Below are 14,192 nucleotides of genomic sequence, written 5' to 3' on the forward strand. Positions count from 1 at the left end.
TTATGAAAGTAGTTCATAAGAAGTACTAACCATTCCTAAGGGTGGTTACAAAATTCACTGGGTATTTTTCTTTTTCATATTCCATTGATTGGTGCAAATGTACTGGAGATTTATCCCATGCACCATTGTATAAATGATCTGCCTAAGATGCCATATACACAACTAATGTCAGCAGTAGTGTGATAATTTGTAAGGAAAATGTACAACATTAAATCTTATTTAATTTGAATAAATTCATATGCGTAGAATTCCTAGAAGAGATAGAATTCTGAACAAAGAGGAATAGGAATAAAGATAGTAGTGAAGTAGCTGAAACTCTGAGCCCTCTTCATCCACCTCTCCAGGGCCCCTTGTAATTAAGCATTAAGTATTTGTCTCTATTCAACATAAACTCTGAAACGCTTATTTCCATGATGCTCTCTGCTTGGGCAACCAAGCCATTTTTTTCTGGATCAACTGCAATTCAATTCATTCAGCCATTTATGATGCTGCAACTTAAATTTGGGAGTTATGTGGGAGATTTCACAGATCATTGTTAGCAGATAACTTGGTCTTAATAATATTAGTCTATTTCATGCAGTTTGTTAAAAAAAGTTCTGCTTTATTTTGCCCACTTATATCAATACCAAAGTCTTCTCTCACCCCGTTTTTCGATCTCTAGCTACACATGAGCTATCACTCTAACACACACACACATACACACACACCACAAACTGTTCTGGAATAAAAGTTCCTGGATTAAAACGAACACATTTGGTAAAAAATATTTCAGTATTTGATATAGATAGGCAGTTTAAAAAGATACTGTTCTCACAAATATATAGTGAGGGAAAAAACTTCTAAAAAACCTCTACGGCAGTGATCCATTTTCAGCAGCAATCTCTCTTTTCCGTGGTAGGCTACTGTCAACAAATTAACAAAACAAAACCAGAACTACAGTAGTTAACTAACCCAATAGTAGTTAACTACAGTAGTTAACTACTACTGGGTACAAAGTACAAAGGGAACAGGATACCAGACTCTTATGCTTATGAAGGGAAATCACTCGGTGACTGATAACATTCCTAAACTATCCCTCTGAATCCAGCCTGTAGTGTTTAAATAGTTGTAATGGGAAGATTATGAACATCTAAACAAATGCCCACAAAAAATAAAAAGATGCATTTTTATTGAGCAGTCTTTATGGTTACTAAATGCTAGAAATCATAACTTCTGACTATCCGCTTAACTCTTAATTCTATGTATACTTCAACTTCTACATGTGCACATACCTGTCAAAAAATTTAAAAAGCTAAAATGTTTTATTTGTTCATTAATCAGGTTAGTATTGCAATGAGAAAACAAACTGTAGATCAAATGATTTTTAAAATGTTGGTATCTCATGAATAACTGTACGCAGATGATAATCTAGTTATTAACAAACTAAATATCTTCTTGCTTAGAAACATAAGGGTCCAATTACTGGCACAATTAGATCAATACCATATCATATCCACTGAACTGAAGCACTCTCTTTCCTAACCCAAAATGTAGATTTCAGGAATTTTATTTGAGAGGTTTTTTTTACAAGCAAATCCTCTGCTCTAGAAGTCTTCCCTCCACAGAGATAAATAATATTTTTCAGCCATTTGCAATATAGACTAAAAATTGTGACAAGTGAATCATCTAACTTAGATCTATTTTAATAACTAAGCTGGCTTACCTTCTGCAAAGGGAATACATCCTGTTTAAAGCTGTTATTCGAAAGTATTCTGTTTTTGAACGTGAAGAACTGTTACTGATAGTTCCTAACCCCAAACGTTGATAGTCTCTAAAACAAGCTCGTTCGACTAGCTGCTCCATTGTTGATTTTTCTGATGCTTTCAAAGTACCACTTGTGTGCATTTCACTGTCATCTGAAACTAAAGTTGCAATAATTTTAGTAGTTTAGCATACAGTGACTTATGTAACAAGACAGTGGCAAAAAAAAGAGGCTTCAATCTATTATTACCTGAGACATCATCTTCTTCATTACATCCAGGACGATTTGCTCTCTCTTCCATGATTGTTGCTGTCTTTTTTTTTAGTAAGTGTTGCCGGCCAATTGTCATTTTGCCTGCACGTTTTGCTCCTTTTACAATTGTTTTTGAAAGAGTGCTAAATTCAGGAAAAAATAAAAATAAATGTACTTTTGCTGAAAGAGAATGCTTGCAACTGTATATTTTCCTCTTTCCATCAAAATAGGTCTGCTAGGCTTTATTTCAATGAGTGGCATACTGTTCAGCCTTCATGCCTTCCAACAGAAAGAACTATTATGCCCATGAGTTTAGCTTTCACAAACCATTTTCAAGTGTGTACCTTAAATATACATTTCTCCTTCAATAATCAGAATTAGAGAAGTGTGGGTTGATCACAACAAATGTCCTATTGTGACTTGTTCATTTTCACTACAATTTGGTTTTGATTTTCATTCATGGCACTACTTCCTTTGTTAAAGCATGGCATAAAATCTAAATCAACTAAAAGTAAGAACTTTTCCCACTTTTTTTTTACAATCCTGTAGTCCCTATTTGAGGTAGAATTGGGGCAACCAGATGGAACTCAGAATTTACTGGCTGGATGCCCTTCCTGACATGCTGAGTTCGCAGAAGATATTTTTCCTTGCACCCTGAGAGACAAACATCTGCCACTACCTAGGATTGAACTCTCAACCTTCCGAATAGGAGGTGAGCATCTTCACCACTAGGTCACCAGGCTCCTCTATATTTCTCCATTGAAATCATATTTTTAATAAATGTGACATAAATAAAAGGGGCAATCATTACCGAAAAGAAGTGTTTTTCTCCTTTTGCTTTGGCAAGATGATCTGAGGTGCTGTTTGGCCAGCTGCAAAAGCAAAAGTACTGAAGATGGACTGAGGATAGCGAAACTTCATCAACTGTTTCTTAAATATCTCTACAACTTCGGGGCTCACTTCCTCATCAAAAGCTACTTTGATGAGCTGCAAATAAAAAGACATAATAAGAGAAAATAAAACATAAATATTGAGATATAAAAGATAAAGAGATTTTAGGATATTCGGTATTAGGACTACAGAAAAAGGTATTGCTAAGTTAAACATCATTATAAAGTTTTAAATTTTAATACATCATTTAAAAAATACAGTGCATGTTAATGAACTAAACAGTTTAAATATATTATTTAATATGTTATATTAAATATAATATTTTCTAATTAATAACATTTAAACTTAGAGTTAAAAGGAGCATTTAAGTTATACAGTAATATATTTTAAGTTTGATACCAGGAATATATTGTTTCAGCACTATATATTCTAAGAAGACTATATTATTTCTCACCCACTTTTAAAAAGCCATGTGTGGAGTGATACAATTGCATACAAAGGTTTAAGAACCTCGGATCAAATTGTATGTTTCAGTGTAAATGCAAGCAAACTATTTTCTTATTAGGAATCATTTATGTTCAGTTGTCTACTGAATTTAGGTTTAGTAGATAAATGAACATAAATAAGCATTTAAATTTTCAGAATTATGGGTGTTTAACATTTTACAATGTTGAATTTGTCTCCGCTTCTGTTTCCTAGGGATTCATTGAAATGTACAATTTGTCCTGTCGTGCCTATCACTTGTGCTATAAACTAACTGCACTGTAACATAACAAAGGGAAAGAGAGTTTTTTATTGCTTATCTTTCTTTTAAAGTAAGTTTTATACTTCATTTCTTTGGTCTCTTCATATATTTCTCTAATAAATATCTCAGGAGAATGTTGTTAGTTCTGCTCAGGATGATAAGCAGGAACAATGAAGAGCAGGCAGAAGTGTTTTGTGAGGGCAGGTGTCCACTTCAACAAACTTTTTAAAAACTACTTTGGCACATAAGTCAATTAGTTTCTACTCTGCTTTCTCATTCAAGATATCCAGAATAAACAATTATTATAAAATAAAGGCCTTTGAAATCAATGGGACTTTCAAAACAAGAATATTTCTGATCCACAAGGTTTCTATATTCTAGTTACCTGAAAGGTAGCTGAGGTGATCTGCAGCCCTTCTTGCATACTTTGTTGAAGTTGGTTTTGTATGGTAATTTTCTTCTCCTTTGTTACTGAAGCTATGGGGAAGCTCCGAATAACTGTTTGTTCTCCAACTAAGAATATCAGGAGAGAAACATTGCATCATAGATCAAGTAAGGCAACTGGAAAGCCGTATTCATACATGAGGAAGTCAGACCACACAAAAGGCCTATGCCAAGGCTAAAGGAATTAAAATCTCAAGGCAGATAAATTACACCTAGAGCTTTGATCTATTTTTTATTTAAATCCCCCCTCCCCACACTTCCAATGGTTGCACCGTTTTCTTAATATTTATTAAAAGAGCTTCTTTGAAAAAAATGTATTTATCAATAGACAAACCAGAGAGGGTAGAGTCAAGAATACTGATCCTTGCTATTTCTATACCTTTACTGAGTTTTGTACCTTTACTGTTTTGATATTTTCTACTGCCCGGAAGTAGCTATTTTTAGTCGACTGAACTAATATTCTCATCTAGCAGACAAGACGAGACAATAATAGTTACTTGTGGTATTTCCTGTCTCATGGGTCAAAATAATCTGTCTGGACATACTGGTAAGCCTTCTGGCTTTGCTAGGTGAACTATAGATGCAATTTTTAGTTCCATTTCAGGCAAAAAATGCATTGCAGCAGCATTCCTGATAAAGATAATATATTTTATATTATGCATTATATTTCCTGCATCATTTTTAATTCTGCAAGGCCAGTATTGGTTATATCATAGAAACAGTTTTTCCTAGCATATTTTTTCTAAATAATGAACATCAGTCCCAAACATGCCAGTACAAACTATCCCTGTTATTCTGAATGTAGAAATATTACTACACTGTTTCTTATTCTATACACTGATGAAAAATATTGATGAATCACTTCTACCACTGTTTCCATGGTGTCTAGAAATAATTGGAGTTTATTTTTATAAAACCCACAGAAATTGCACAATAGAATGTTTATCCTCAGAATGGTACAGCTACATTTAAATAGCAATAATGCTAATCAAGGAATGCTATTTCCGTGTTTGTTCATGCTACTATTCTCATGGCATTTTGAAATATACAATAGCATACTTTTTATTAATTCTCTTTAAAAATAATATTACGGAGTGCGAGGAATCCTGGTGGATAGTACTCTGCCTAAATATTTAACATCAATTTCCCTGTCTTGTAATAAAAAATAAATCCCTTATTTTTTGAAGCCATAAATATTAAGCTTTCATTTTATTTTAAATAATGTAACCAGACAAGATTTTTTTTTAAACCATCTGTAAATGATTTGAACTATCATAAGGAAGTATAATATATAAATCTGAGAATGAAAGAAATTACCAAGCCACTTTTTATTATCTTGATGCATATTTAACTGTCTTGAGATTAGAGAAATGGTTGCTGGCTAACAACTACTAATTCTAGAATCATATATTCACTTAAATAAGCATATGCTAGGAGATGGTGCTTTTTATTATAAAAGAAAAGTATCAAAAATGATGTGTGTGTGTGTGTGTGAGAGAGAGAGAGAGAGAGAGAGAGAGAACAAGAAAAGGGGAAAGAGAAAGAAAAATCAAATTGATAATCAACAGCACAGGAAAGAAGAAAGCCATACATACGAAAGCAAACATACTAACTTAATATAGACCTAATAAAGATACAATCTAAAATTTATTGGAAAAGGGTAAAATATTCCCATGGCATTGAAAATATAATGATGTGATATTTAGATGTGGGCCTTCTTATCAGCACTAAGCAAGTCACTTTTTAAAAATACTCATCAGCCTATTCATTTGGAAAGAGCATATGGGAAAGAGCTTTTGAAAATAATCTTATATTCTAAGATACATAAGATAAAAGTCAGCACCAATGTTTTGAAACTCACTTGATGTCAATGGCAGACTTATTTTAATAGTTATAAATGCATATTAAAAAAACCTATGCTGGTTTATGGCCACAGTAAATATCAAGACCCAGCACAGTTGGACTAGACAGTACTTAGTAATAATGGAATTGCACTAATCATACAATCAAAAGCGATTCTAGATAGTGACAATTTTACTTTCAGTTCTTGCAAATCTATCATAGAGTATCATACATAGCATACCCACTTTATAGGCAGAATATAATAAACCTTACTGCAACAATTCTTATACTAATTTTGCATTCAATTAACTTGAGGGTTTGCAGAAAGGTGTTTTGAGTAAAATATTAAAAATCTTGATACAAATCTTACTTTTGAATGAATTTTATTTTAGAAGCAGTATAAATGGAATGTAAGTTTGGAAGATTGTTAATCTCTGTGTGTGTTTGTTTATTTATTTATTGATTAAATTTATGCCACCCATCTCATCAGAGACAACTCTGCGTGGCTTAGAAACGTTTAACCTAGCATACATTAAAATAATAAAACAATTAATAACAACAATTAATAAATGTGTTAATCTTCCATGGGTTCTGGAAAGCATATTATTTTGACAGTCATAACAAACATCCTACCTAGTTGATCATGAGGGGTGCCTTTAAATATAACTCTGTATGTAGTAAGGAACAAAGCTCCTTCTGCAGGAAGAATATGAGGGCCTCCAAGCAACCCTCCAGTTGCCTCTTCTCTGCCATCAGGATCTAGGAGCACACGGAGACCTTCGCACACAAACTCTTCCCCTGGTAGCAAATCTGGTCGAAGAATCTTGGGCTGAACCCAAAGATATTTTTTTTAAAAAAAACTTGCAACATAACAAATACACTATAATTTCAAAGAATACATTTTGGCTATGATTATTACAAGAATATTTTATAACAAATCTGGCAAAGTTAGTTTGAAAAAGCAGGTCTGAATGTTTTTTGCAAATTCAGTGTAGCCTACGAAGATTTCATTCAAAAGCATTTTTTTTCTATAACCAGATATTTCCTATTAAACTGGAAGAGATACTCCACCTACAGAAAGTTAATAATCCTCTGGGACAGAGTACTCATCTCCCTTTTTTATTTGATTCAAGAACCCTGTAAGAAGCAATAAATTATCTTGGTTAGGAAATCACTGCTTCTCCACTCTTAGAATATTGTAGATCCTTAGAATATTTTAGATCTTTCCTCATTATTCATGATCAGAACTCAATTACTTACTGGGACTAACTAAGGATAAGTGAGAAAAGGTTTTGATTAGTTAATTATTATTCAGTCTAAAGAAAAAAGCTGTATTGGTTAAACTGCTCCTTGATTTAAAGCTGGATCACAGTATATAATGGATGTTAAAGCAGTAGTGTACATACAAGAGCAGTTTGTTTTACTTAAGAGTTTTGGCTGAACTACAGTATTTTCTCTGGTGTGGATTTCACACAATTGTAGAAAAACTACTTATCTGTTTGAAATCATTAGTTTTTTTAGGAATATTTTGAACTTTTCAAATGTTATCAAACACATTAGAAAAAAGGAAAGCTGAAGCTATCAAACTGGCTGTATTTCTCACAGCTATAAAGCAGTATAAACAGCCTGAAATACTTGCCTTCTGTATTGGTGGCAACCTTCTACTTTCTCGATGGACAGCCTCCAGAGTCTCAATGTGCATGGCTACAATTCCTGGGAATAAATGCCACCCCAAATGATCATAATGCAGCAAGAACAAAACGGACTAACAAAACAGCTTATCCATTCTAAAAATTGCCTCCAGAAAACCTGCTATAGTTCAGACGTGACTAAAACTAGACTAACAAACTCTCATTTTCATCTGAAAAGAACACATATGTACGTACATATACAAATAAGATTATCTTTTCTGAGACAGAACAAAATATCTCCCTATGAGAGGAATTCAAGACAAGAATATGGTTCCTCATACCTGGTATCATACAATGAAGACTTCGGATGTGATCCTGTGTAACTCCACTTTCAGTACAAACCTTGTCTATGAATCTGGTAATGAAGCGCACCACAGCATTGGCAACGTCATTATTTTCAGAATCTTCAAATCCACTTTCAGTATCATAGCTCTCTGCAACACTGCCTGCAATGCTAAGAAAGCAATTCCAGTAAGCTAAATTCAGTTGGGGTAAGAAAATAAATGACAATAAATTGTAATGATGGGGGAATTCTACTGACACACCTATTTGTGACAATGCTATTGCTTCCACTCTCCCAGTCTCCTGTAGCTGACATTCTTAGCAGTTTGTTTTTACTGGTGTCCAGTGGCACTAACAGATATACCATGAGGTTGGCAAAGTGAATTGCTTGGCTGAAGACCATGCTTTCTTCACTTTGTACCAGCTGTTGTTGAGTCTCTTTACTAAGTGTTGGCCACAAACGTAACTGCTCAGCTGCCAAGTCCATGGCAGTTTTTTCTTGTCCTTGGTCTTCGGAACACTTGTCCTGGAAAAGAAAAATAACTAGATATAATTTTATTTCCAACATTTAAAATGTTTTCCTCCTCTAGAACAAGAAACAAGAATATAAATCAAATAGAAAATCAAAGTGAGGAAAAAATTAGGATCCTAGGCAGAAATCTTTGTCTTAAATATATTCAAGACACCGTGATGAAGAATAGAAAAACATAAAACATAAACCACAATAAGATAACACAAATCTTCAAAGGAATGAAAATCAGAAGGTGACTTGATAGCAGTTAGACTTATAGTAATAGCAGTTAGACTTATATACCGCTTCATAGAGCTTTCAGCCCTCTCTAAGCGGTTTACAGAGTCAGCATATCGCCCCCACAGTCTGGGTCCTCATTTCACCCACCTCGGAAGGATGGAAGGCTGAGTCAACCTTGAGCCGGTGAGATTAGAACCGCTGAACTGCAGATAACAGTCAGCTGAAGTGGCCTGCAGTACTGCATCCTAACCACTGCGCCACCTCGGCTCTTGATACTGGGATGCAGCTTCTATATTATTCCAATAGTCATGCCATTGTGTATGTGAATAGACAAATGACCTTCATAGGTAGAATCTTGTGTTGCTCCAACTCTCAAACCAAATCCTGCTTTTGTGTCTACTTTGCCCTGGCTTAGGATATACCAAATCTGGAGCTATGTGCAATTCAGATTTTCTCTCCCAAATTCCCATTTCAAGTTGTATTCCATTTTCCAGTACATTCAAGATCAGACCCAGTAAAAGCATAACATCCAATAACAAAAGAAAAAAATTAAAAAGTACTATTCCAATTATTTTTGACAGATGCCCAAAGAATATGTGGCAACATATGATTGTTAATAGTATAAACAGAGTGGTGTGTTTAAGTCTAATTTTCTTTAGACATTTCCTATGGACTATCCTCCTTTCCTCTGTGATATAAAGTTGCTTCTTCTTTATGAATAGTTTATATTGAGACTGAACTAGTAAAAATGGTATGATGAAATGAATACAGAACTTCAAAAAACAGTGGAACAATAGGAAAAACTATGGGGGAAAAATACAATTTACACCAAGCTGCAATTTGAGAGAAAATTGGTACAAAATATTTTACAGATGGCATAGAACTCAATTATTGCCAAAATGGATAATTTATGAACAATACATATTGAAAATGCCACAACAAAGAAGGAACATTGTAGTAGTTATGCAAAAAGACTCAAAAGTATTGGAAAAAATGCACAAAAACATCCAGAAATCTCTGAACATAAAATTTTAATTAAAACCACAAATATTTCTATTAGGTGTGATGTCAAACAATACAGCTGAAAAACATAATAATTTATTAAAATATATGCTGATGGTAACAATAATAAACCTGGTGCAACTTTGGAAAAGAGAAATATTGTTGTCAACACAGAATTGGGAGACTAAAATTAAACAATATGCAGCAATGGAAAAATGATATGTATTCATAGCAGAAGCCTAACCAAATTCAAGCAATGAATGCTTTTCAACACAATAAAAAAATTAAATCGAGGTGTGGATTTATCTTCTCCATGTTTATTCTGAATTTACTCAAAGACATGAATATCCTTGAAAAATCAATTTTAATACATCAATGAATAATAGTTGTAGTTTAATCATTTAAAATATAGTTTTGAATACAATCATCTTATATTTATATTTCAAACTGCATAAAATTTAACAAATCCGTAAAGGTGTATGAAGTAATCTACTAGTTTAGCCCATTATATAACTGAGGTGTTCGAAGAAATAATGTACTTGCATATAGATTAATTAATGCTGCTTGATTTTTAAACACCGGTTTTGTGTATGATCACAACACATGATTTGATGTGTACTAAAATTTTCTTATTCGAACATCCTTGGAATAGAACCTACAACCAGGAACTCCTGATATGTGATATGATGACAAAACAGAAGTTGCCTAGTTGATCATTCATACTCATAGTGTTCCTTCATATATCTGATTTTTATATCCCATTGGTTTTTCATTTTTAAAAATTGGAAAAATAACAGCATACCAGAAAAATTAATGGAAGAAAAATTGATGAAGTTTTCAAAGAGAAAGAAATTACTAAAGGTGAATAACAGCAGTCTTCAAAGAGAGGGCTGTTAAAAATATGTTTTTTAAAATAAATAATAGATTGTATTACTTTACTTTTTACTCTGTCGCTGAAATTCTATGGTTAAGCAAGGCAATATTTCAGGAATAATATATCCTGAAATGAATTGTGTACAGAATATGACTTTAGTTTAATTTTATAGAGTAAATGGATTTATTGGATTTCAACTTGGGCCAGATTACTGCAATACAGGTTAATACATATTATTTATTTCTCTATGTTCCTGAAATACCTGTATTTTCACCAAAATGCTCAAAAAAGTTAAATAAACAAATATAAATCAATTAATAAAATTAATATTTCTGGTAGCTCTTAAAAGACACTTGATTAGAACTGATGAGTTTTTATAATTTGATTATTGATAAGTAATGAAATATGGGAAGAAGAAATCTTTTTTGTAGATTGAAATATTAGAAAAGCTATTTAGTTACTGAAATGGTTGAGTTGGGGAATCATCTTGTATTTTTTTCTTATTTCTCATTTTTTATTCTATCTCTTTTCTATTTTTTTAACTTAGTGTGTATTAATCTTTTATTTTTGTACTTATAACCTTTAATACAATTATTATAAAAAAGAATGTAGCTTTTGAAGAAAAAAACTGTTTTAAAAATAATAATCAAAAGGAACCAAAGAGAAATGAACTATTTACTACGTACTAATTAGTGCGAAGGTCTAAGTACAATACAGTGATGTTGAACCTTTTGGGTTCAGCATATCATAAGTTAGCAAAATGCCTCTCAGCAACCTAGGCTATCCTGAATAGCAGCATTCTGCAAGCTGCTTATTTTCAGGCTGTTTTCTCTTTCTATTGACAGGTCTTTCCAGGCTGGGGCTGTTGTGGGTTGGATGAGGCCTTAGTCCTCAAAACAATTACGGACAAAGTTTTTCTGCGCCTCTGGAGCCTTGTAAAATTACAAGAAAGCATGTCCTGTTCTTGGAGGATTTTTCAGAGGCTCAGATGGTCCTCTCTCATGATTTCCAGCAGGTCTGGAGGCCTCCACACCTTCCAAAAATCACACAAAATGGGGTGTGCTTTTGAGAATAGTCATCAGGTATTGGTGAATGCTGGCTTCTCGCCCAAAATATCATGGCATGTCACTTTTGACAAGTGTGTCACAGGTTCACCATTACTAGTATAGTATAAATAGCAATTAGCAGCTGGGAAAAAAATAGAGGGAGGAAGGCTCCCATAATGCTATTTTTTTAAAAAGTTTTTTCTTCATCTTGTTTTTTGTTTGCTTGCCTTTTAAAAAGCGTCCTTTTAAAAAACTGGTAACAATGTTTTCATTTCACCTTCATTCTAGTATGACAATTATTTATTTCTGCTTTCTATGTGTTGCTATATTCTATTTGTTGTTTTTGTATTATATGAATAGGTGAGCTGTGTTAATAACTTTGTAGCACTGAAAAATTTTCGCATTTTCACCAGCTGCATGTATCACTCCCTGTAAACTAGGTAGTTGGCATGTAGACAAAATATATGGTATACTTAAGAAATTAGGGCAAAGGTGCTTGGCAAGTCTCATTACATTACTTCATTACTGTTAATTGCATATAAACACAGTATTCCAGACATCTGAAGAACATTGGGAAAGGCATCAAGAAAATACCTGTTTGCTACAACTCTCTCTTCAGCAATTCAGCTGTTCTTCTCCGTGCACGTGTTTGCAATAACTTCCCTCTCTCCTTTTTGCTGTCCTTTTCTATCTTTTTCTGACTGTATACATTTCTTTAGCCCTTTGTCAGATATTCTTAAAATCATGTCATTTGCCAACATTGCTCAGATGTTGCAGACATCTGTACGTGAGTTGGGCTTGTGTGGAAGCCAATATATGTACAAATGTTCCCCCCTGCAGATATTTGCACATTCAGCTGCACATTCAAGATCTTTGTGTGACATCAATGGGAAATAAAGCTTAACTAGAATGTTCTTGTTTTCAAAACAAATAAAAATGTGCTTGCGTCATGTTTGATATTTCATATAATTCAAGATGCAAGTAATTAATAGTATGAGGCAATATGATAGAAAAAGCCTCCTTTTGTTACTCTCTATTGAGATACCAAATCTTCCATTTCACAAGTTTTACTATATTGGAGACGTTTTGATTTATCGCCAGGGTACAAAATGTCAGTAAGTCAAGTATCCCTAGATAATTAAGACATGCCTCATTCCATTCCTCATTTCATTCTACAGGCTGTAACATACTTATACAATGCAGCATTCCTATAATGTCTATAATACATGTGCAGGCATATTATTGGCATCAACCAGGTTTGCCCAAGGTATATTCCTTTAGTCATACAACACATACTCACAGAAGCATTAAGTATCATTTCAGAATAATACAAATGATAACTTGTGACTTATGCAATTTCCCATACCAGAATACTGCTTTCCAACATAACTTTAAAATTAAGAAGAAAAAAGAAAAAGAAAAGTGTCCAAAAGGACAGAAAAACACAAAATAGTAGAAACAAACATTACAAAACAAAACACAACTGATACAACATAGCACAGTGACAAAACCACAACAAATAGAACCCAAATTAGGTTAGGACATTGACATGCCTTTTCAGTTCAGTGTTAGAAATAAGACTTCAAAGGAAGTTCATGAAAGGAGAAGGAATCTGAGAAGGAATCAGAAAATTGAAGCCAATGAAATTATTTTCATATCAAGTTTTCTATTCATGTATTCTCAAGGAACATATAGGAAATTGTCTAGAACTGATGCTTTATCTTGGAATTTGAGATCAGGTACAAAACTTGAATGCAAGTTCTTCGTGTAAAATTCTTGGTAATTTTAGCAAACAAATAAAAACAAGTTCATGCAAGCTTGCCACTTACTTCTTTCCATTAACATTCTTTTCTTATAGCCCTTGCCTACTACTCACCTACTACTATTAATTCTGTTAGCTATGGCCAAGAAATCTTCAGGGAGTTCTTCCTCCCTTTCTCCTTTATCTGTATATATGTAATGTACATATGTACCAGAGGTGGGTTCCTACCGGTTCGCACCAGTTCGGTAGAACCGGTTCGTCAAATCTACCGAACCAGTTAGAAGAGGTTCCACCAGTGGACCCGGAAAGCAGGCCACACCTATAGAAGAGGTTCCAAAAATTTTTGAAACCCATCACTGATACGTACATATGTATGTTGAGGAACCCCAGACATTTTCATCCCAGTTTTACTAATTACTCAGGCTGTTGCTTCTTAGTTTCAGTTTTGCAAAAAAAGCACTAATTTCTGGCTAAACAGACAGGTTATTTATTCCTCATGACTCCAAATAACTTTGGCAACTTCTGGAAGAAATCTATTTTATTGACAACTCTGAAATGTGTGTGAATGAATATATGTATGAAGAAATTAGCAGAAAAAAATCAGAAATACTGTTGCTTTGGAATGAAGAAAAATCTGACAGCAGCATGAGCCTTTAATTTCCTACCAGCTTTTCCATTATTATTAAAGGCAGGAAAATATTACTATGAGAATTGCCGATTCACAAGGATAGAAAATCTAATTTGGCTTGAATATTCACAAAAATGTCTCCATTTATTTTCTTGTTAAACTGAATAGTTTCATTAAATATCAACATTTTATCTGAGAGAACTGACTTGAAGAGAAAGAATATATTTCTGCCAGAGAAAGA

At 33.4% G+C, this 14,192-nt stretch overlaps 1 protein-coding gene across 2 annotated transcripts in view; it reads right to left on the bottom strand.

Moving 5' to 3' along the window:
• The window catches only part of SBF2 (SET binding factor 2), a 213,698-nt gene that overhangs the window by 35,681 nt on the left and 163,825 nt on the right, over positions 1–14,192 (bottom strand). For both annotated transcript variants that reach the window (XM_014051691.2, XM_014051690.2), the window contains exons 19-26: positions 8,152–8,414; positions 7,888–8,060; positions 7,555–7,628; positions 6,549–6,744; positions 4,015–4,142; positions 2,805–2,980; positions 1,991–2,136; positions 1,703–1,901 (exon numbers count right to left, since the gene is read on the bottom strand). In XM_014051691.2, coding sequence (XP_013907166.2) covers positions 1,703–1,901; positions 1,991–2,136; positions 2,805–2,980; positions 4,015–4,142; positions 6,549–6,744; positions 7,555–7,628; positions 7,888–8,060; positions 8,152–8,414 — 1,355 coding nt within the window. The remainder of the gene's footprint in view (positions 1–1,702; positions 1,902–1,990; positions 2,137–2,804; positions 2,981–4,014; positions 4,143–6,548; positions 6,745–7,554; positions 7,629–7,887; positions 8,061–8,151; positions 8,415–14,192) is intronic.

This window comes from Thamnophis sirtalis, unplaced genomic scaffold, assembly GCF_051295495.1.
Source record: "Thamnophis sirtalis isolate CommonGarterSnake01/CBP01778 unplaced genomic scaffold, rThaSir2_p1.2 scaffold_1, whole genome shotgun sequence".
NCBI classification, from domain to species: Eukaryota; Metazoa; Chordata; class Lepidosauria; order Squamata; family Natricidae; genus Thamnophis; species Thamnophis sirtalis.